This window comes from Microcaecilia unicolor, chromosome 11 (genome assembly GCF_901765095.1).
Source record: "Microcaecilia unicolor chromosome 11, aMicUni1.1, whole genome shotgun sequence".
Lineage (NCBI taxonomy): Eukaryota > Metazoa > Chordata > Amphibia > Gymnophiona > Siphonopidae > Microcaecilia > Microcaecilia unicolor.
Window position 1 is genome coordinate 55,552,157 of NC_044041.1, and position 24,113 is coordinate 55,576,269.

The 24,113-nt window shown below is 40.8% G+C and overlaps 1 protein-coding gene across 1 annotated transcript in view; it reads left to right on the forward strand.

Moving 5' to 3' along the window:
* TXNRD2 (thioredoxin reductase 2) overlaps positions 1–23,277 on the forward strand; it is a 114,504-nt gene extending 91,227 nt beyond the window's left edge. The window contains exons 13-17 of the mRNA XM_030218390.1: positions 7,610–7,705; positions 8,958–9,050; positions 10,553–10,624; positions 11,520–11,617; positions 20,197–23,277. Coding sequence (XP_030074250.1) covers positions 7,610–7,705; positions 8,958–9,050; positions 10,553–10,624; positions 11,520–11,617; positions 20,197–20,320 — 483 coding nt within the window. The 3' untranslated portion in view covers positions 20,321–23,277. The remainder of the gene's footprint in view (positions 1–7,609; positions 7,706–8,957; positions 9,051–10,552; positions 10,625–11,519; positions 11,618–20,196) is intronic.
* Positions 23,278–24,113: the final 836 nt, after the last annotated feature.

A 24,113-nucleotide genomic window follows, 5' to 3' on the forward strand; every position in this document is an offset into this window, starting at 1 on the left:
ATTCTTGTGTTCTGTGCTGTATTTTTATTGGCTGTCAGCCATCTCCCTGATCCTTCCTCTTTCCAGGCCCGCTGGCTCGGCATCCCCAGGCACTGCCTGAGAACGCCTGGGTAGGGTATCCTGCAAGGGGGCACTAAAGAGTAGGACAGGAAAATAAATACTTGTGGCACAATTGCACTTCAAAGCCTTCCAGATTCTCTAAGGAGATATGTACTTAAGTTGTGTAACGCACGAAAAGAAATAATCAGAAGATTAGCCATTTATGTGCGCACAAAGTGATTGCTGTCTCTTGAGATTTACATGAGAAATCCTCAGAAGCATATTATCTGCAAGGATGTTTTGGCCATTATAGGTTTCTTTGGAATGCGTATGAACAAGTTTTCACAGTCTTATCTCAATTTCAATCTCCCATTCATTTTTGGAATGCCAAACCAGCATCTGTGTAGTGTATTGAAAAGAAAGCGGATGGCTAAATTCATCTGCCAAAGGGCATTTAGCTGCGTGGAGAAAGCTGCTGGGGTGATTTAATAAAGGCGTTTTTGGGCAGATGTGACAGTATACATGTGTAAAATGCCTCTTATAGAATTACTCCATTTGTAAATGTACTTTACATGACTTACATGGAGGCAAGTTTGGGAGCAGGTTTTGGGTGGAATGTGGGAGGGGGGGTGAGCTATGTGTTACTTTAACTTAGGACCCAAAGTGGTGAACTGGATTGGAAACTGGTTGGCCACCAGGCGGCAGAGGGTGGTGGTAAATGGAATCAGCGCTGAGGAAAGGAAGGCGAGTAAGGGGGCCGTGCTGGAACCAATTCTGTTTAATATATTTGTGTGAGACATTGCTGAAACGTTAGAAGGAAAAGTTTGCCTTTTTTGTGAATGACACGAATATAGCCAATAGAGTGGATACCCTGGAAGGAATAGAAACCATGGAAAGGGATCTCCAAACATTAGAAGAATAGTCAAGGGTCTTGCAGTTAAAATGTAATGCCAAGAAGTGCAGAGTGATGCACTTGGGGTACAAAAATACAAAAGAGATGTACCAGATAGGGGGGGGGGAGAGATTGGTAACCTCGGCTCAGGAGAAGGGCCTTGGGTGATGGTGTCTGAAGATATCAAGGTGACAAAACGACAAAGCAGTCGCAGTAGCGCTATAGAAATGATAAGTAGTAGTAGCTGCCAGAAGGATGCTAGGCATTCATTCTCAAACAAACCTTTTCCAGAGACGGGAAGGTGGTAGAACTAGAGGGCATGAATTGAAGTTGAAAGGTGGCAAACTCAGGAATAATGCCAGAAAGTATTTTTCCACTGAGATGGTGGTAGATGTGTGGAATGCCCTCTTGCGGGAGGTGGAGATGAAAACGGTAATAGAATTCTGGGACAAACGCAAAGGAATCCTGTTTAGAAGGATCGGATTCAAAGAAGCTTAGGGGAGATTCGGTAAGAAAGCCAGTGCTTGGCTGTCTTCTACAGTCTGTGCCCTGATTGAGGCGGAATTAGATTTGGATGGGCTGGAGTGGAGCTTTTCGGGGGCTTTGACAACAGCTTCAGAAATTTTGGAACATTGCCAATGCTGGACAGACGTCTAAGGTCTATGCCCAAAAAATGGAAAGGATAAATCAAGAACAGGTATACATACCATATGTAATGAGTTTATCTTGTACAAGTCTTCATCTGCGGACAGCTACTATGTTACTGTGATTGTTACTGTGTACATTTGCATGTACCTTGCGTATGAACATTTCCACTTGCTGCCATTTTAGAAGAACTCAAAGGCTTTTATAAAATAGGGCTACAAATAGGCACTTTCTTGCCTTCTCATCTTAGGTGAAATTTTTGAAATTCTTTGCACCAATGCCCTATGATTATATTGAATCTCTACAGTGACAGGGCATCGATACATGTTTAGATCACACACGCACACACTTTCACTCTGTCCCTGATTTGCTCTTACTAGCCAACCTGCACAATGCAAATTAGTTGGAGAATGTTCTCCAAGAACTCATTTGTAATCCTGATCTGAAGCTGGTGTGTATGGAAATTGCTGGGTGACCCCTTAAAAAAAACTCATAATAATTTCCACATAGTAACATTTATTTATTTTATTTATTTATGTGCTCTTGTATCCATCCCACTGTTATCCAAAAACAAGTTTCATTTCAAAGTGGCTTACAATTAACATTTTAGATGAGGTTTATAAATTAGCTTTATTGTTATAACATGGATAGGACAAAGATAGTTTCTTAGATATCTATAGAATGTTTGAGGGTAGTTCTGAAAGGTAGTACTATAATTTATGTGGTTATCTGGAGAGATTTGTTGGCTTACAATTTACATTTTAGGTGAGATTTACAAATTATCTTTTATCGTTATGACGTGGTTAGGACAAATATCGTTTCTTAGATATCTATAGAATGTTCGAAGGTAGTTTTGAAAGGTAGGACTATAATTCATGTAGTTATCTGAAGAGGTTTGTTGAGGTAGATTTGTAGAGGTAGGACGTTGATGGAGATAGGACAATATTTTATGTGATTATCTGACGAGTTTTGATGAGGTAAATTTGTAGAGGCAAGATGTTGCTTGTGTTAGCTATAGAATTTTCTGAGAGGTAGGTTTTCATTTCTTTCCTGACCACCTGAGACACACAACAATGTTGCAAACTTTAAGGTGTCTTCCCCTCTCCCTCTGAGTTACACTTCTAGCATATGACATGAATGTGATACAAAGTATGCATACTTGTTTTTGACTTGTCCTCGCTATTTTGAAGCCACAGACCTAGAAGTCTGCCCAGCACTAACCTTCCGAACTGCTGAAATTGCCATTAAAGCCCAGTCTAGCCCATCCAGTTCTGTTTTTCCATACTTGGGACACAGACTGTAGAAGTCTGCCCAGCACACTAGACTTACTTTCCAACTACTGCATCTGCCATCTAGGTACCTTGCAAGTTTTGTTTTGATGACATCCTCTGATGTAATTTCCCTTCTGTGAGGGTGGGACGCTCAGAGGGAAGGGAAGCGACTGGGAGGCGAGCCTGCAGTGCCTTCTACTTTCACTGCCGGTTTGCCGCTGCGACGTTGGGTAAATAGAAGATTTCAAAAGGGGGCACAAATGGAAAGTCGGGGAGCGGAAGGCGGGCAGGTAAGCCGGCCCTCAGAAAAAAGGTGCCGGTACGCCAAACTGGCGCGTACCAACACAAACAAAAGCACCGGTTATACCTCTTTCTATGCAACCTAGCCATTGTCTTGTCACATTGTTTCACTGCCTTAAGATCCTCAGACACGCTCACCCCAAGATCTCCTGACCTGTGCCTATCAGTCTCTCACCCCTTATATCGTACATCTCTTTTGTATTTATACATCCCAAGTGCACTTCTTTGCATTAAATTCTAACTGCCAGATTGTAGACCATTCTTCTAATTTTTGTAGATCTCTTCTCATGTTTTCTACTCCTTCCAGAGTGTCCACTCTGTTTGATATCTTTGTGTCATCTGCAAAAAGACAAACCTTTCCTTCTAACCCTTCAGCAATGTTTCAAATAAATAGATTAAATAGAATCAGTCCCAGTACCAGTCCCTGAGGCACTCCATTAATCATTTTCTCTTCTCCTAGCAAACTCTGTTCACCATTACCATCTGTCAGTCAAACAGTTTCCAATCCAGTTCTTCCATTAACATAATAATAGCCATACTGGGTCAGACCAATGCTCCATCTAGCCCAGTATCCTGCTTTCAACAGTGGCCAGTTCAGTTCACAGGTATCTGACAGAATCCCAAATAGTAGCAAGATTCATGCTACTGATCTCAGGGTCAACCAGTGGCTTTCTCCATGTCTAGACTATGGACCGTTCCTCCAGGAACTTGCCAGAACATTTTTTTTAATCCAGATACACTAACTGTTGATACCACATCTTCTGGCAACAAGTTACAGAGCTTAACTATTCTTTGAGTGGAAAAATATTTCCTCCTATTTGTTTTAAAAGTAGTAACATGTAACTTCCTTGAGTGTTCCCTGGTCTTTGTACTTTTTGAAAGAGTAAAAAAAATTGATGCACTTCTACTCATTCTACATCACTCAGGATTTTGTAGACCTCAATCATATCTCCCCTCAGCCATCTCTTTTCCAAGCTGAAGTGCCCTAACCTCTTTATCCTTTCCTCATATGAGAACAGTTCCATCCCCATTATCATTTTGGTCACTCTTCTTTGCACCTGTTCTAATTCCGCTATATCTTTTTTGAGATACAGTGACCAGAACTGAACACAATACTCAAGGTGAGGTCGCACCATGGAGCAATAGAGAGGCATTATAGTATTCTCAGTCTTGTTTACCATCCCTTTCATAATAATTCCTAGCATCCTGTTTGCTTTTTTGGCTGCCACTACACACTGGGCAGAAGATTTCAGCATATTGTCTACAACAGCACCTAGAATTTTTTCTTGAGTGCTGACCCCCAAGTTGGACCCTAGCATCAGATAACTATGATTCGGATTATACTTCCCAATGTGCATCACTGAATTTGTCCACATTAAATTTCATCTGTCATTTGGATGCCCAGTCTTCCAGTTTCCTAAGGTCTTCCTTCAGTTTTTCACAGTCCACATGTGTTTTTATAATTTGCTATTTACTATGACATCGCACAGACTTGAAGTTCCTTTTTTAGGGTCGCCCCTGGTCTGTAGATTATCTGCCGTCATGTGTCTATGACACCCATGTGGAGACAGGTTCCATCTTCTCTTTCCAGGACAATCCATATCTCGTTCTCTTTTGCCCAGGTTCCCTGCATTTCAGCTGCTTTAATATTGTATTTCACATACAACACCACTCCACCACCCACCACTAAAACAAATTGTAGCCCGGTATTATTGAACCATATCTCTGTAATAGCAATGTCCAAGTCTGCCTCAAACATCAGGGCTTGCAAATCCTGCACCTTATTAGTTGAACTGTGAGTGTTTGTGCTCATTGCTTTCCATTTCTTTCTCATGAACAAGTTGCTTAGATGGTTTATTATATTAACGGTATCTTCTCCATTGCTTTCAAGCTTATGCCTTTGTTGGGGGTGACTTCCTAAATTCATCTGCTTCCTTTTAATACTCCCACCCCTTCATGTAAATGCCTAGAAACATACTGTTTGAATGTCTCCCCAAGGATCCTTTTTTCCTGCCACAGAGAGATAGTAACATAACATAGCAACTTGGTAAATATGGCAAATAAAGACCTGCATAGTCTATCTAGTCTGCCCAACAGTCACATTTATGATCAAATCATTATAAAATCAACAATCCAATAGTATTATTACTATATTTTACTTGCTACGTTCCATTATATGATGTATACAAGACCCACACTTATACAGTACGAATGTGGTATAAAATACGGATGCTTGCTCCTGATCTGTCCTTGCCATTTTCAGGGCTCAGACCATAAAAAAGACTGCCCTGCACTGGCCTACTTCCCAGCTGCTAGAGTTGCTGTCGAAACCCACTGCAGCCCATCCCTTCCATATACGAGACACAGATCATAGAAATCCATGCAGTATTGGCCTCACTTTCCCACTGCTGAGGTTGCTTTTAAAGCCAACTCCAGCTCATCCTGATCTGTCTTGTCATATACAGGACACAGACCTTAAAAGTCCATTCGACATTGGCTTAACTTTCCCACTGCTGCCGTTTAAGCACTACTCCTGTTGTTGTATTAAGTTTTGTTTTGATACTATCCTCTTTCTATTTAGGGATCCTATGTGTCTCTCCCATGCATTTTTGAATTCCATCACTGTTTTTGTCTCAACCACCTCTATCAGGAGGGGCATTCTAGATATTCACCACCCTCTCTGTGAAAAAGTGTTTCTTGACGTTACTCCTAAGTCTACCACCCTGCAATCTCAAGTTATGTCCTCTAGTTTTACCACTTATCTGTCTCTGGAGAAGATTTGTTTTTAAATTAATACCATTCAAGTATTTAAATTTCTGTTATCTCCTCTGTCCCTTCTTTCCTTTAGGGTATACATATTCTCTTCTCATATGTCTCTTGGTGCAATCCTGATTTCATTTTCATTGCCTTCCGCTGGACCGCTTCAAGTTATGGCCTCCAGAATTGAACACTATATTCCAAGTGGGGTCTCACCAACAACTTGTACAAGAGCATTAATACCTCCCTTTTTCTGCTGGTGATACCTTTGTATACAGCCCAGCATCCTTCTGGTTACAGTCACCACTTTGTCACCTTGTTTCTCAGCCTTTATATCATTAGACACTGTGACCCCAAGGTCTCTCTCGTGGTCCATGCTTATCAGCTTCTCGCCCCCTAGCACATACCGTTCCTTTTGAGTTTTACTTTCCAAGAGCATCACTCCGCACTTCTTTGTATTAAATTTTAACTGCCAAATATTAGACCATTCTAATTTCTGTAGATCTCTTCTCATATTTTCTATTCCCTCTAGTGTATCCACTCTGTTGCAAACCTTTGTGTCATCTGCAAAAAAAGACACTTTTTCTTCTAAGTCTTCAGCAATGTCACTCATAAATATATTGAACAGAATCGGCCCCAGTACTGAGGCACTCCACTACTCACATTTTCTTTCCTCCGAGCAAATTCCATTTACTACCATGCTGTCGGTCAATCAGTTTCTAATCCAGTTCACCACTTTGGGTCCTAACTGCAGTCTGCTAAGTTTATTGGTGGGCGTCCTGTGAGGGACCCTGTCAGAAGCTTTGCTGAAATCCAGGTAGACTACTTCTAGTGGATATCCTTGATCTAGTTCTCTGGTCACCCAGCCAAAGAAATAAATCAGATTTGCTTGGCACGACTTTTCCTGGGTGAAGCCAAGATGTAGCCCATCTTTACAGTATAGCTTTTGAAGTCTGAATTTGTAATCTAGAAGCCTCAACCTGAGAGCAATAAACTAAGAGACTATATTGTAAAGTAATCAGAGAACTAGTAAAGCAGTGCTTGCAAAGAGATTTCTATATTATAGACTCAAAAGCAGTGGGGGGGGGGGGGGGGGGTTCTTTATTTTTCGCCTTTTTCAATCAGGTGTATATCCAATTACCAAAGAAGCTATTTAAGCAAAATATACCAGAGCTATATAGATATAGTAAGTATAAACAGTAAACAAATGCTAGCCATAATAAAATCGAAAGAAATCAGAAAACTTAGTTTGGGAGTCTCTTCTGGTGAGTCAAAAGTTCACATGTTCTTGGAAAAGTAGGATCTCGGACCCTGTCCCCTTTCTGAAACCCTCCCCCATAGAGAGCACCTTTCAAATGTTCTAGACAATGTGCCTGTACTGAAGTCAATCAGAAATTTTTTTCAAAAAGCCAGAAATATAGAAGTCTGAAATTTGTAAGCTAGGAGCCTCAACTTGAGAGCTGTAAACCAAGAGACTATGGTGTAGAGTGATCAGAGAACTATAAAGGCAATGCTAGTGTGTGTACTATTTGCTATAATGACTTTACTGATGTTACATATGGCATAGTAAATAAGTCACTCTTTTCAGAGAAGGCGCAAATGAGGAGACCAGTAAAGTGAAAACTGTTAGTTGGGGACCCTACTGCTCAGATGGAAAGGAGCTTCTTGTGGTTAGTATACTGAAAACACCCAAATTTTCTTACAGGGCCGCCCTGAACTGACACCCACAGCAATCGCTGCCGGAAAACTTCTGGCTGAACGTTTGTTTGGTGATGCTACAGAACCTATGGATTATGACAATGTGAGTACACTTTGTTTTCATTGATCTACGTTTCTCTGAAAGATTCAAGCTTTAGTTCCCACTTAAAGCCAGTGAGGGGTCATGTAAAGAATTGAGCAGCAGCAACCTGGATCTGTGAGAGGAAAATGACTAGATTAGCCAAGCTGAAATCACTTTTTCCCCTATGAGCTCTCTTGCTAGTAGCTGATTCTGCTCATAGGGAATATCATGCCTCACTTCTAGCTGAACAGGTTCCTTTATAAGCAGCAGGAACCGGGTGAGACCCTTACCTCTCCAGATCTGAGCATATCACCTCTGTAACCTTCTGAGCCTTCGGGAATCAATAAATAAATTCAAGACTGAAGGATCTAACTACATTACCTGCCTCAGTTTGAGGCCTGTGTGCTACTGTGCAGAAGAGCAGTCTCCTGTGTTTTGTGCCTGGAAATGCTGTGGAAGCAGAAAGTCCTAGCCATCACACATCAATATCTGTAGACTGAATGCAGAAGATGCCTACAGCCCATGCCTACTAAGGGGATTCAAAAGAGGAAAGGTGCATAGTAGGGGTCAGCTTTTCAAAATGATTGGAGGCTCTAAACTCAATCCAACTTGCCCTTTATTGGACACAGTGAAGGAATTTGCTCAATATTAGGAGTGGTCAAGCACTGACAGCACCCACAGAGCTGGCACATATGTGCATAGCAAAGCCCAGATAGGTGAAAGCACAAGAATGAGCAGAATGGAAAACATGGATGGCCAAAAACATCATTTCTATTACTACTGCATTTTCATTGTTAAAGGAAGCAGCTATCAAACTGGCAAGATGATCAGGGAGAGTGGCTGCATTTTGATAAAAATTTTAATCGTAATTAATCACGAGATTAAAGTTATGTTATTTATTTTTATACTACAACAAGTCACTTTGGGCAAGTCACTTAACCCTCCATTGGCCAGAGTCACAGGGAGCTGTAGAGAGGGAAAGAAAAACATACGTTAATCGCGCAATTACAAATTTGAATCAAAATACAGCCCTAAAAAATGAAAGAGGAAAAAGTAATGAAAGATAAGAAATACAAAGTACAAGTTGAAAAATTGCAAATTAATGAATCTAAAACAGCATGCAGAATAGCTATAACAGCCTTACAATTTTTACAGCATACTTCAGAAAAGCAAGCCTAGTTTTCACTAGCCTTTGTGTCTGCATTAAAGCCAATTTTGGTTGACAGCATTCACCATGAAATCATTTTCTGTGCTGTCTTCACGATATATTCAGGTCCCCACCACGGTGTTCACACCTCTGGAGTATGGCTGTGTAGGACTTGCTGAAGAAGAGGCTGCCAGACGCTATGGAGAAGACAACATTGAGGTAGGATTCTGTGTTTTGTGGTAGATAACTTGCATGTAGTTCAAGTTCGATGGTTTTTGCAAAAGAGTCATTCCCTGTCCCTGGCAGTACTGAGAGCGGTGCTCATGCGACACCAGTCTGAAATCTCCAGTTTTGTATGGGGAGGCCGCCCTACGAGAGACTAGCTAAGAAGGTGATGTGGGAACCAGTGGACCTGGGGGGGGGAGGGGAATGCCTAACTTAGTGTGGTACTATTGGGCTGTGCAATTAAAGCTTATATCTGGTTGGAGAAAGAGGGGGCAGTCACCCACAATCACTCTAGAACAATATTTTGTGAAGGATTATTCCATTGATGCAGCCTTTTGGGCATCTCTCTCTAGTCAAGCCTACAAACAGATGACGTCTTAAGGCAGTGAGCATTTTGCTGCCCAGTAGCGTTCTTCCTTGATATTCATTGCTAGGCCCTGTCGGGGCTTCAGCATTGAATTTCACGTTTTGTTTGTGCCGGCTAACTCATAGCCGGTTAAGTCAATATTCAATCCCTCACCACATAAGCCATAGCACTTAAAGATAGGACTGCTATTTATACGGCCCGATTTAAGCAGTTTACTTATGCAGGAAAGGCCAAATATCAGCACATAACCTGACTCCGCCCCTAGAATGTCCTTGAGTTTGGCGCTAACCAGTCATTTTCAGCAGAGATAACTGGTTAAGTGCCACTGAAAATGACCGGAAAACTGTGAACAAGCGATTTAACTGATCAGTGGTCATTTCCGACCATTAAAATTGTTTTGAATATCGGCCAGATATACAGCCAGATCTAGATGTGTTCTTGAGTCAGTGTTGACTCCTGGTGATGGCCCCCCACCCTCTACCCTTTGTGGTTTTCTTGGTGTGATACAGGAGTGGTTTGACATTGCCTTCTCCTAAGGTATGGAGCGTTGTGACTTGCCCAAGGCCACAAGGAACTGCAGTGGGATTTGAACTTAGGCCTTACAGTTCCCAGCTTGCTGCTCTAACCATTAGGCTACTCCTTTATTCCATATACTACTGATTACCTGTCTTGGACAGATGTTTACACAGACAGACAAATTGAATAAGGTTTTTCAAAAATCAATCAAGTAACTATACTTGTATTGCTTTAATATACTGAAAAATACACCATGGGTACATTTTTATCAGTTTTCAACCAGGGCTGAATGTAGCAGGAATTCAAATTGTCTGTCTGAGGGCAAGTAATCAGACAGGTAACGAGCTTCAAACTTGAAAATGTCCTGATCCTGTAAGGATGAAATTATTTTCAATAGGGTCAAAGTTCAAACTTGCTCTACAAACCCAAGTAGGGTTTTCAGTTGTTCTTTATTCTTTTAAACCTACAAATAATGTTTGTTTTGCTCTTTTGTTAATCTAGTATGCTTAACAAGAATTAACAAAGATAATGCTTGCCATAGTTGCCCTAAACAAGCTTTGCTTTATATCTCAACCTCTGGTTTAAATTAGTGTCTTGCTACTATTTCCCTCAGGTGTATCATGCACATTACAAGCCCCTGGAATTCACAGTGGCTGATAAAGATGCCACTCAGTGCTACATGAAGGTAAGAGAAACTCACTTTGATGGATATGGCTTGTCATTTCCATAGCACTGGTGTACTGTAGCTAAGTCACTAATAGTATCTCAAGGTATGGAGCTAGTTACTGTCTTGGTGCTCTCATGCCTTGATACCAGCTGAAACTAGAAGCATCCCAAATACAAGATTCAGGCTCAGTTCATGAGGAGACAGCATGCTTCACTTTGCAGCAAGCCCAATACAAATATATTTCTTGGAGGAAACTTTTGCACACTTGGCTGCAAGTGGTTGTGCTGTAATACATCCATCTGTCATACAATGGAGAGAAAAGTGGGGCAAGGTGGATAAAGATGTAAATCGGCTTCATGTGTTATACCACAGCCAGTCCCTCCACCCCTGTCCTTGTTTGGTTAAAGGATGCCATAGTATTAACCAGCTGTAGGATGCAGAGATCATGAGTAGGACTCGCTTTCTCTTTTCCTTTTCCCCTCCTGCCCTCTCTACCGACAGTCCACCATTTTGCACCTCCAGGGCACTGCTCCTGTGTTCTTCCCCACTCCTTGTCTACCCTCAGCTACCCTCATTGTGTGCTTGTACAGGAGGTGTATTGTTCAGTTATGTTTTTAGTCCATTCAGGATTTTTAAGACTCTTATGGCATTCTCCACTCAAACTATAGAGTGGAGAATGCCATAAAAACTATTGTAAGGCTCTTACAATAGTTTTTATGGCATTCTCCACTCTATAGTTTGAGTTTGTTTCACTAAGAGCACGATTGCCTCTTGCTGTCATTAAATTGCTGCAAAAACTGCTTTCTCACTGTCCAATTCTGACTCTTATAAGCACTATTACTTTCTCTCACAGTGAACACATGAATCCTTGAGCTAATCATGCGAATGTGTCTTTTGTCATTATTATTTTCAGATGATATGCAAACGTGAAGGAAAACAAGAGATTCTTGGGCTCCATTTCGTTGGACCAAATGCTGGGGAGGTCATTCAAGGATTTGCACTTGGAATAAAGTAGGATCTGAATGACTTTTTTTTTTTTTTTTTTGTAGGCTTTCCAAAACTGGAAGGTTCAATTTTATCAAAGCTATGAAGTCTATTATAGAGCTTTAAAGTATGATATGTATTGTTTCATGATAAATGTAGCTTTCTGCATTAACCGTACGTCTTTATCAAACAAAAACTGATCTTTCATAGATCTGTTTTAACAGCTGGAGTTACTTCTAAAGATAAGCTGTACGTCTAATTTCTCAACAGACTCAGTGGGAGTAATATGCTAATACATTTTCCATAAGGAAACGTGTTTTACGTGTGGAAAAGGGCTTTTTTAAAAATAGTACAGCTGAATACACATGTATAAGTATGCAAGCCAACAAGATGCACATACTTCTACAGACAGAGTTGTGACTTATGCATGCATTTTAGAGCATATATGTGCATACTTGGGAGTAGTATTATAAAAGCTTTTTCAGGTGTATGTGCCTCTTATAAATCTAACTCCTGTTAAATGTATGTGTGATGACAACAACACATGTACTTTTACATGACTCGGCTATAGGCATGTTTGAGGAAGATTTAGGATACAGCATCTGCAAAGTTGCGATTTATGTACAACATGTAAACATTTTACTCCTCCCAAGCAGGTTCAATTTACCTGTGATGTCTGCAGGATTTGTTGGTATTTTATAAAGGCACACAGGCACCTATTTGTTTTAAATCTGTTATTAGTTAGTTCCATAGTGTGTCTTCTCATTCCAGTACCACTTGCAAGGGTAAACAACCTACTCAGGACTTTATAGACCTATGTCTATCATATCCCTACAACTCAGCTGCTTTATCTCCAAGCTAAAGATCCCTATCCTGTTTAACCTTTCTTCATAGGGGAGCCATGCTATCTCCACAATTATTTTGTTTCTCTTCTCTGAACCTTTTCTCATTCCATTGTTTCTTTTTGAGATGGGACTATCAGAACTGCATTCAGTATTAAAGGTTAAACTTTACAGAGACACTGTGATATTTTCAGATTTATTTTGCATTCTTTCCAAATGATTTCTATGATTTTATCTGGGTTTTTTTTTTTTTTACTGAAATCCTCTTCTTACTGTGTGGCAACAATGTGTTGTAATAGTCTTAGGTGTCGAATGGAAAAGTGGAACCTACACAGACCCTGTGGCTGATTGTTTGAAATCTCTTGGCAATTTTTTCTGGCATAAGATGTTAATCCTCTAACATTTATCACAACAAGGACTAGAGAGTATTAATACTATATAACACAACTGTGAAGTGCATTGAAATTAAAAAAAAAAATTTTAAGAAGAAGGGGAAAAGGCTTCTGAAAGAAGCCCAACCACCAACCCAAATGATCGTTCATAAAAACAAGGGTTGAGAAAAGTCAGTGGGCTATTTTATTTTCACTGACTTCGGATGGATCCATAAAGAAGAGTGAAAAGTTACTTAACTTAATTTTCAAATGTAGTGAACAACATGTAAATAGTCGGTCCATCACGGACTGACCAGTTACACGTTCACTACATTTGAAAATTAAGTTACTCAAATTTTCACTCTTCTTTGTGGATCGATCCAAAGTCAGTTCTGTGAAGTTAGCATTTTTATACTTAAAGAAGTAAGGTTTTTGGTGCCAGTGAAGATAAAACAGCCCATTGACTTTTCTCAACCCTCGTTTTTACGAACGATCATTTGGGTTGGTGGTTGGGCTTCTTTCAGAGGCCTTTTCCCCTTGTTCTTAAAAAATTTCAAAAATTTCAATGTACTTCACAGAACCATAGTTTCATGAAAGTACTTATTGCCATCATATGAGAGAAATTGTTGTTTTATAATCCTCTAACATTTGACACGAGCAGTGAAATTCTGATACATGTCTCCATCTCTCATTTCATTCAGTAGCAGATGTATGACTTCAGGAGACCAGAAAAAAACATCCTTTTGTTCATTTCTCCCATATGTAATTGACTTTTTTAGGCTAAGCTACAGCCCAGCTTCTATGGTTTGGTTCCTATTGGAAATTATTCTCATAGAAAGAACAGAATTAGGCCTAAAAAAAAAAACCTCTGGTACTGTGCATTCTTGATTTTTAATTATTTTAATTTTTTATATACCGCCTGAAAGCTAGGTATGATAGGTATTTTTCTGTCCCTGGAGTGTTCACCATGTAGGTTTGTACCTGAGGCAATGGAGGATTAAGTGAGTTGTCCAGGATCACAATGAGCTGCAGAGGGATTTGATCCAGGCTCCCCTGGTTCAGTTGTTATCTTACTGACAATTTCTGTTTCTTGGTCTCAACTTATTTCTATTTCCAAATCTCTTACTTTGGGTGTTCTTGGCCCCATCTCTATATATAAAAGGCACCACCAACGTTCTAATGAAGCCTCCAGCCGGAAGTGTGAAGCGCCAGAGATATCCGGTTTCCCCATGAGTGAAGGAAAACAGCACAGCACGAAATCCCTCTCTCTGTAACAGTGAAGGACTCAGAGGGGGGAGGGGAGAGAGACGCCCTCACTCTCTCTGTAACACAAACACAGCACAGCAGGAAACTTAACACTGAAGGACTGGACTCGGAGGGGGGAGGGGGAGGGGACAGGCAGCACAGGGGAAGGGAGAGAGGGCAGAGGGCAGGGACACACACACTCCCACATGCACACTCTGAAGAAAACCTTGCTAGCCCCCGCTTCATTTGCATCAGAAACGGGGCTTTTTTACTAGTATTCTATAAAATCATCTTTGCCCTTCTTGCACTACTTATGCAGTCCTTAGATTTTGCTTTCTTTTTCTGTGCTGATAATATTCCACCCTCAAGCCTGGATGCTATATGCAGCCGGCTTCTCTTACATAAGCGCACAACTATGGAATGGGCTCCCAAAAGCTGTGAAAACAATCCACGACTACTTGAACTTCAGGAAATCACTAAAAACCAACCTCTTCAAAAAGGACTACCCCAACGACCCCACGTAACCCTCTTCACCTACCAACACAGTATGACTATGATCGCACAGGACAACACGCAATCTTCATCTATTTCGACCCTCCACTTATAAATCATACGATCACTATACAACGTTGTATTTGTTATCCACCGACTGGGCAAACGCCTTTGACGGTACTATGTAAGCTACATTGAGCCTGCAAATAGGTGGGAAAATGTGGGGTACAAATGCAATAAATAAATAAAATAAAATATATTGACCCTGTCTACCAAACTTCACTTCACTGTGGATTAGTTAAATGAGAATGAATTGAAACTTTTTCTATTGGCATTGAAATCCTCATATCCCTATTGCAATTCACTCTATGCTGGAACCACTGGTTTTAATCGCAACAACTTCAAATGAGCAAAAATAGCTCCGTAAGGCTACTCTTTAACAAAGAGAAATGTGATCGTGTCACACCCCTTCCACAAGCCAAACAATGGTTGCCAGTCACCTTCGGGATTCTGTTTAAAATTCTTATCACTGCACATCAGGTCTTCTATACTGGATCCCCCTTATTTCTTTCTGATCAACTGATTCTATATATGCCATCAAGACCCCTATGTTCCTCTCAACAAAATCCCTTTATTAGGCCTCTTCCGCCACCATGTTTCTTTGGACAACTTTTGACTCCTGTCCTGGCCCATTCTCTTTGGAACACCTTGAGGCATATTTTCAAAGCACTTTGGGAGGCTAAGTTCCATAGGTTTCTATGGAACTTTGGGAGGCTAAGTGCTTTGAAAATATGCCTCCTTACCACCCTATATCCGTCTGGAATCATTTAAGAAATGTAAGTCTCATCTTAAGACTCTTTATTTCACTAAAGCTTTTCCTGGTTCCCGGAAATGTATTCTACTTTTTCATTAGCTACCTTTCTTTTCTTAATGATTTCTCCAACACTGTTTGCACTGGTCCAAGGAACTCTGAAATACATGTTTTTAAACCCCAGGTTATTTCTCATATTTCCCTCTTGTTTCCTTTTGATCTTCCCAAGTCCTTCGCTATCATTTTTGTCTTTTTCGTGTATCCCCATTTTTACTGTTGAAAACTGCTTAGTTTTTTATTAAGATTTGCAGTATAATCAAATAAACGAACTCTGCCCCATTTCCTAATGCCTGTAACTTTTATAAAACTTCACAGTGCTTTAGATAAATTTGATTTACAAATAATGCTCAAAATTTGATTTACAAATAATGCTCAAAAGAGGGAAGTTTTTTTTTTTTTACAGTTTCCATCAGTTAAGCTGGTTAAGTATTTTATATAGCTTTCTGCCTCAATTCCTTATCAGGCTGTATCCTTATGGAATTCTCTCCCGGTAACTGTTTGCTCGATATCTAATTATCTGTTGTTTCGCAAGCAACTTAAAGCAGTGTTATTTAAGCAGACCGTGGGTTAACTTGCAGTTACACAAACTGATGTATATTCCCAACTAAATGTGCTGGATTTTGTTGCTTTGTGATCTGCACGGAACTGTAGAGGATGTTGTGGAATACAAGGCTAATGTAATATAATGTAATGCATATACACAATCCCTTTGACATTCTTGGGGTTAACAAACAGAAGAAATCCGTTGATAACAAATAGAATTAACTGCCAAACCTTGGTCAGCATGTTGCTACCCCTACCTCGTCTACTTTTTCCTTGTCATCGGGGTACTTTGGGAGTAATATAAACATTTTCTGCATGTGGTCTGTGTAGAGGCATTTCAGGGAGCATAAGTACATAAGTATTGCCACACTGGGACAGACCAAAGGTCCATCAAGCCCAGCATCCTGTTTCCAACAGTGGCCAAAACAGGTCACAAATACCTGGCAAGATCCCAAAAAAGCTCAATACATTTTATGCTGCTTATCCCAGAAATAAGCAGTGGATTTTCCCCAAGTCAATTTAATAATGGTCTATGGGCTTTTCCTTTAGGAAGCTGTCCAGACCCTTTTAAAACCCGCTAAGCTAACAGCTTTTACCACATTCTCCGGCAACAAATTCTAGAGTTTAATTACATGTTGAGTGAAGAAACCTTTTCTCGATTTGTATTAAATTTACTACTTTGTAGTTTCATCGCATGCCCCCTAGTCCTAGTATTTTTGGAAAGAGTAAGCAAACGATTCACGTCTACCCGTTCCACTCCACTCATTATTTTATAGACTTCTATCATATCTCCCCCATAGTTTGGGCAGAGCTACAATAGACGCACATACTGTACAAAATAGACATGTACATGCAAGGAGTTCACACACATGAAGGGGCATTTTCAAAAGAACATCCAAGTCAGAGTAGAGACGTCCAGCTCATGAAATCCAGAACGGACATCCATCTCGAATATATTTTCCAACAGGAAATATGTCAGGATTTCCTGTTGGAAAATATGCGAGATGGACATCCGTGTGCCGAAGATGCCCAGCATGAACAGCCATTTTACAGATTGGAACTCCAACATACGAACTGCAAAAAAGCAGGGACAAGGACATCTGTCTGCCAGAAGTTTTAGAAGAATGGCCACATTGCAGGGGGGCAGCCTAGTGGTTAGTGCAGTGAATTTTAAAACCAAGGGACCTGGGTTCAAATCCAGTTTTAACACTTTCCTTTTGTAATTGTGAGTGCTCCAGGAACAGAAAAATACCGGCTGTACCTTTAGGCTTGCAGGCATCTTATATATTTAGGTACAGTAGGTATTTTTCTGTTCCTAGAGGGCACACAGTTAAAAAAAAAAAGAGTTAAAAGTGGGATTTGAACCTGGGTTCCTTGGTTTACAGTCCACTGCACTAGCCACTAGGCTTCTCAGATCTGCATGTTGCTTTGTTCAAAATGCCCATAATACCTGAAATTTTAGAGCCTGGTATTCCTTTCCAGTTTCACTTTCAGGGGAGAGGAAAGGGGACAAGCAACCACTGGGGGATGAAGGAGGTGTCATGCCTTAATCCCCACGGTGGCCATGTGCTCAGTTGGAGCTTTTTGAACCCCGTATGTGACTGAAACAGGTCTAAGGATGTCCTTGGACATTTCCTGATTTTGGGCCCTCCCTAGTCCCACCCAAATCATGGCCACAACATCCCCCTTTCTATTTGGACACACTGCAGTGTTGGACGTCCCTTCTCTGACTGCAAAATCAGGATTTAGAAGTTTCAAGTACATGGATGTCCATTTGGGCATTTTGAGACATATATGCTTCAAAAATAAGCACCATAGTTTCTTCTGCCTCAAAGCAGATGTAAATTTGTGCATGAGCAGTTGTGCGCTATTGGGGATAGTTCTGGGACATAGGTGCCTATGTTGTCTTTTTAAAAAATGGATGAATTTTTAAAAAATGTCTTTGGCACCATTATGTGTATTTGATTTGGTTACATACGAAGAGAACTGACGTCAGACTTACCAGTGCTTCTTTTTCCCTGATTTGATCTGCAGTGCAATGGTAATCCGTAACTATGTATTACAATGGAATAATGGCATATAGTTCCAAGAGAGAGTAAACTCGAGCAGGCAGGAAATATTTAGGGCTTGAATACTGTGGTCCAGTGAATTTACATATCATTTGTGTACATAGTCTGTTCTGGAATAGTGTGTGCTGAGTGATCAGCTGCATGGTGCCATTGACTTCCCTTGATACTTAGGACCAGATGCTCAAAGCAAACCGGGCCTGCAACATTTCAGTTAGACTAGTTTTAGCCAGTCTAAATGAAATGTTTTTCAGCGTGCAATCCACAGAGGTTTTGGCCACTTCTTCATCGTGCACGGAAGCAGTTATTGAAAGTCTTATGCTGATCTCGCTTGTATTAAAACAAGCTCATTATCAATTCCATGCAGTGCTCAAAACAGTGTGCGCTGAAACTCCCTGCCCTAACGACTAAAACCTACCACCAGCTCATGAGCTGTCAGTAGGTTTAGTTGTTAGGGCAGGGTGACTTTAAAAACTGCCTGATGGTCCAGCAGACCTGACCCCCCCCCCCCCCCCCCCCAACGTTTAAAACCTCCCTGACCCCTCCCCCCACAACCAAAAAACCTCCATGGTGGTCTAGTGACCACCACCCCTTCACATACCTTGACAATTGTAGGCAGGAGCAACACCTACTCCCTCCTGCCTCTGGACCTGCCCTTCTAAAAATGGCAGTGTCCAGCCCCTACCCTGGGAGGGGCTAAGCATCATATTAGGAGTTTTTCCCCTTAAATGGTACTTAGCCCCTCCCAGTGCACCCCAGGATGCACCAGGCAGGAACTGGGTGCCCCCATTTTGAGAATGGTGGGCCCAGAAGCAGGATGGGCGTAGGTGTTGCTCCTGTCCTCCAACTATCAAAGTTATGTGGAGGGATGGGGGTCACTAGACCACCACAGAGGTTTTTCGGTTGCAAGGGGGTGCTCGAGAGGGGTCCACTGGAGCACCATGGATGCTTTGGTTGCATGGGGGGGTCTAGGAGGGGGTCCACTGGACCATCAGGGAGGTTTTAAAGGTTTGGGGGGTTGGACTCAGGGTTCGCTGGACCACCAAAGAATTTTAAAGGTTGAGACAGTCAGGAGGGGTCCGATCATTGCTGGACATACACAAAAGAGCTGTGCCTAACGCACATCTCTTTTGGGCATTCGCCAGGAATACTCACACCCTTTTATTGACCAATGCTCAAAACTAACCGTGCATGTAATTTGCATGCTGTTAGTGTTGAGCATTGGTCGGTAATTTTTATTTGGTGTTGAGCTGGTGTTTTTCCGGCGCTGTTCTCTACAGCGCGGAGTTTTGTGCATAATTTTAAAAGGCATTTCTATGGTTGAACCTCCATTGCCCCAGGTATAAAATAAGTACCTGCATATAATGTATAGATTACATTGATTGTAACCACAGAAAGGCAGTATATCAAATCCCAACCCCTTTCCCTTTCATGGAAAGTACATGTACACGTTTATATCTGTTATCTAATACGCACACTTTCCATACTCACTCTGCAATCGTATTTTATAAATTATGCATGGAAGTGCTAATCTCTTCCCAAACCATCCACAAGAATGTCTTTGCTCAGGTTGAGAAACTTTATGCACACAAGCTGAAGTGAATTTATGCACACACAAGTTCTATTCACATAAGTTTACATGCATATTTCTGCACATAAAACTGTGTTACATAACTTACCCAGAGTCACAAGCAGCTCCAGTGGGAATCGTACCCAGTTCCCTTGCTTCTCAGGCAACTGGACCAACCATTAGGCTGCTTTTCTATGAAGTAATTTTCAAAGGGAAAGTGTAAATAGACTTTTTCTCTGAAAATTGGTATAACTTAGGTGCACACTTGAATCACAAGTTAGGTGACGTCTTTTAAAATTATCCTCCTTGTGCACAGCTTGTCTTTTAGATGTGGACTTTGCAGGTGGGTGTTCACATGGATGGAATTCACATGGCAGCAAGTGTGCATACTTATACATGTAGATTATAAAATCTTCTATGATTTTATAATCTACATGAACATTTACACCAGCTCTATGGCTGGTTTAAGAGTTCACTCATTTTCCACCACTTACGCTAATATTTTATTAATAGTGCCTCAATCTTGTAGAATTACCATTTATATGCAGAAATGCAGATATTTTGCACCAGTGTTTAATTTATTTTTCATCATCTTAATTTTTCTAGATGTGGTGCCACCTACACACAGCTGCTGAAGACAGTGGGTATTCATCCCACCTGTGCCGAAGAAGTGACCAAGCTTCATATCACAAAGCGCTCAGGCCTGGACCCAACAGTCACTGGCTGCTGAGGTTAACTGCCATCCCTGGGAAACTAAAAAGCACATGGTGATAAGAGACCTGGAAGGGAGGCTGCAGCTTAAAGTAGCGTTCCTGCTGTGCCTACTCAGCATATTTTTCCTTTGCCTTCTCTGTAATGTTTGGTTAGCCATCAGCCATGATGAAGAAGATCTAGAGAACTGGTACATAAAATAAGAAAAAACTTTGCAAAGCAAAACTCAGAAAGTCGGCATAAACTGTTAAGGATGTTTTGCAAGTTGGTGTTTCATTTTCTGGAGCTCCTTGTTTGAGCTGCTGGTATATAACACTTCTCAGAGTCTGTGATTCCATTCTCAAGAGCTGCACTGGCTACCTATGAATCTGCGGCGTGGGTTATGAAATGGCAGTAAAACCGGACATATGGTAACTCTAAGTGCATGTATGCAGGATGGCCTTTGCATCTCAAGGAGGGTCAGCGTAGAAAAGAACAGAGGGAGACAAGACCCTGCCCTGTATTTCACAGCATGGCACTTGCCAGATCACTTGCTCTCATAGCCCCATTCCTAGTAGTGCAGGAGATGTGGAATTCACCAGATTAGGGTCCTTGGAACTGAAGTTGTTACATTTGGGTCCCAAACCAAAAACTCCACTCCCAAACTGAAAAAGAATAGCTCCAGTAGGCAAGCTGTGAGATCATTTCCTGCTTTAACTGCGACTTATTTCCTTCCTTCATCACATAGGATTGCGTTTCTGCTAAGCTCAAGAAGACATTGATAACATGACACCTGCAGTAAAGTTCAGCAAGAGAAAATATTCATCTTTAAACATTTCGCTATTTCTACAAAACAAAGTTTAATTATAAGGCTAATCTATTAACAGCAGCAGATCAGCTCAAGGGCTACTGTTTTCCACATGCTGAATTTCTTGAGCAAACTGTTACCTTGTCACAAAAGCAGTGCATGCTGCTTGAGCTTTGCCATTTTATTGATTTGGCAAGAAGAGGTTTACCTCTGGGTGAAGCTGGTAGGAGCTTTCCTGTACCTCTGCTCTTTCCAATTAATTCCTCAGCAGAGCAGAAGTGCAGCCTGCACACCTTTTCTTCAATTCTTACAGTGTCCAGAAGGTGGAGATGCTGACCAGCTGGTAGAAATTAAGCAACGGAGAGGGTCCTAGTTGCACAACCATAGAAATAACAGAAAGTGAATGTCAGGTATTTCGGATGACAGTGTCACCAGTATGATAAAAGTAAGAAAGAGACAGGTAAAAGGATCCCCTCTGATTGTGCATGACTAAAGCAAGAGTGCACTGAAAAGCTACAAAAGATCATTGCTTCATGCTCTTTTGATAAATGCGCTTGTTTGATTTTTAAGTGAGTTATCAGTTTTGCATAAGGGAGACTGACAGTCTGAGCTGTCTTCCTGATGCCCTTTGCAGTACAATTATGTGTACTCTACCAGCAAGCACTTCACACTGGTCACTGCAGGATGACCTGGAGAGTGCAGGGCAGGACTTGGAGCATGTGGCTTCAAGAATAAGAGAGTTTATTGACCAGTAGGAAAAGGACAGTGGTGAGCCAAACACATCAAAGGAAGGTTGCAGTCTACATTTCTCATAACATCTGTTGAATCCTTAGAGTCCGCAATGGTCCAATATCACTTGGGCAGAAGTAAAGAAAACATGTTGGGAACAAAAATGCCCTTGGACCCCTGCCCATGTAATACCGCTGACACCTTCCGAATCATTTCTGAAAAACACTGTCCTGTTCTCAACACTCTTTCAAAGACCCGCTATCTCCTTTGGTCTAGTAAAACATAACAGAGGACATCCTGAGGAAATCATGTCCTAATATTGTAACAGGAACCTGCCTGCCCTATTGAGAATTGCAGAAATGGTATAATTTACAGTAAATACAAATGACCCACCCTTGTGTGTTTGTCTCATAGTCCCACCTGTCTGTAAGGAATTCACAGTGGCTAGAAATTCAAGGAGGTAAAGGCACTTCCTGTTGTTAAGAAAAGGCTTTTTTTTTTTTTTTAAAGTAGGACTGCACATCAATTATTTGCACAAAATCATGGTACCATACAAACTGTTCCAGCTCCCTATGTGTTTCACCTCAAGGCTTGATCTTCAGTTGAGGGCAGGAGATAAGAACTTCTTGTCTACTTACTTGGTCTTGATATGACAAAGACAGTGACCCCAGAGGAGATCTCACTACCTCTCATATCTTAGTCCTGTCCTTTCTCACTGTTTGACCTTGGAATCCAGTCTGAAGCAAGAGAGCAAGAGAGATGCCTCAGGAATGAAACTAAGACACAGATATTGCAAAGACAGATTCAGTAGACCTTCAAATATTTTTTCTAAGTCCTTTGTTCCTCCTCCCCCCTCCCCCAAAACAAGAAAATCATGTTCACATGATGACAGCAGTTTTTAAAGAGAAAAAGCACAGTTAAAAAAAAAAAAGAAAGCAAACTATGTTGACTCTCTGTTATAAGAGTTTTGTGTAGTGTGTTCACTATACTGTTACAAAGATCTTCAATTTTGATGAATTGTCTTACCGTAGACATTCCAGGGTAGAAGAATGTATACTGTTTCTTTGTGTTGCTTTGATCTGGTCCTACCTTGGCACAAGACACTGTATTCCGTGCTGCTAAATATAGATTAACATTTACACTTCTGTGTAAATCTGTGTCCGCAGAATACAAACGTGCCAGAAAAAGTGGATGAGGAACTGCAGAGAATGTGTTCTCCTTTTCCAGCTAATTTCTTGTGTGCTTTTCGGGGATGGCCTTTCTAAAGAAAGAAAACAGCCTGGTGGATGGTTAAATTAGTATACTTTGGAAAGTAATCAGGCTCTGTTAGGGTGCTTGCTAATGATAGCTTGTTTAGAAACCCACTCAGTGGGCTGAACAAACCTGATAAATGCTGGTTCCCAGTCTATTTGTACATGTGGTACTTATTGTATATAATATAACAAATCAATAAAATATAATTTTGCTACATGATCAGAAGTGGTTTTGTTTTTAACAGAAAGATGCTTGACAACATGACATTTCAGTGGTTAATTTTCAGGATTGGGGGCTTCAAATATAAACACCCACCCAGCTGAAACTGACCTCTAGAAGGACAACCTGCATGTCTGCTGAGAAAACCTAGACATACAAAAAATATCAATAATAATTTCCACTACTCTGTACTCGTGATATAAAACAAGTATGATCCCTGTGTTTCTTTCTTAACATTCTGTTCCAGAGTGTGAAAGAAAGTCACAAACAAAATATTTAAAATGTTCTGTAGAAATCACTGTTGTTGTCTTGCACTTAGTTGCAGATCTTTCCATCTTCTTATTAGTTTTGTGCCTCTTTCTCTCTTGCCCTTAAAAAGTCATGTGGTTTCTGCAATAGCAGAATTTTCCCACAAGCAGTCCCTTCCTCTGTAGTAATTAAATTGCTAGGAACTATTAGTGAGTCTATCCCATCACACTCAGCACTTCCTAAATAAAAGTCACAGATAGCACATACGAAAAAAAAAAATCTGTGGTCGCAAAAACCCTTATTCATCATTTTTGGTTAATCCTTTTGTGGACCAAGTGAAAGGTATAAGGAAGAGAAAATAGAAGCAGTTCCTCCAAGGGCTTAAACAAAGAAAACAAACTGCAGAACAGTTAAAATAAGTCAGCTTAATAAAGTAATTTGACAAAATCTATAAAACTTTCATAGCATGAACAATAAAACATACCTGATGTGGCCATGGTTCGGCATTATGCCTGTATCAGAACTATAACTAAGTAATTTGACATGAGTACAAAACATGAGTGGAGGAGTGGCC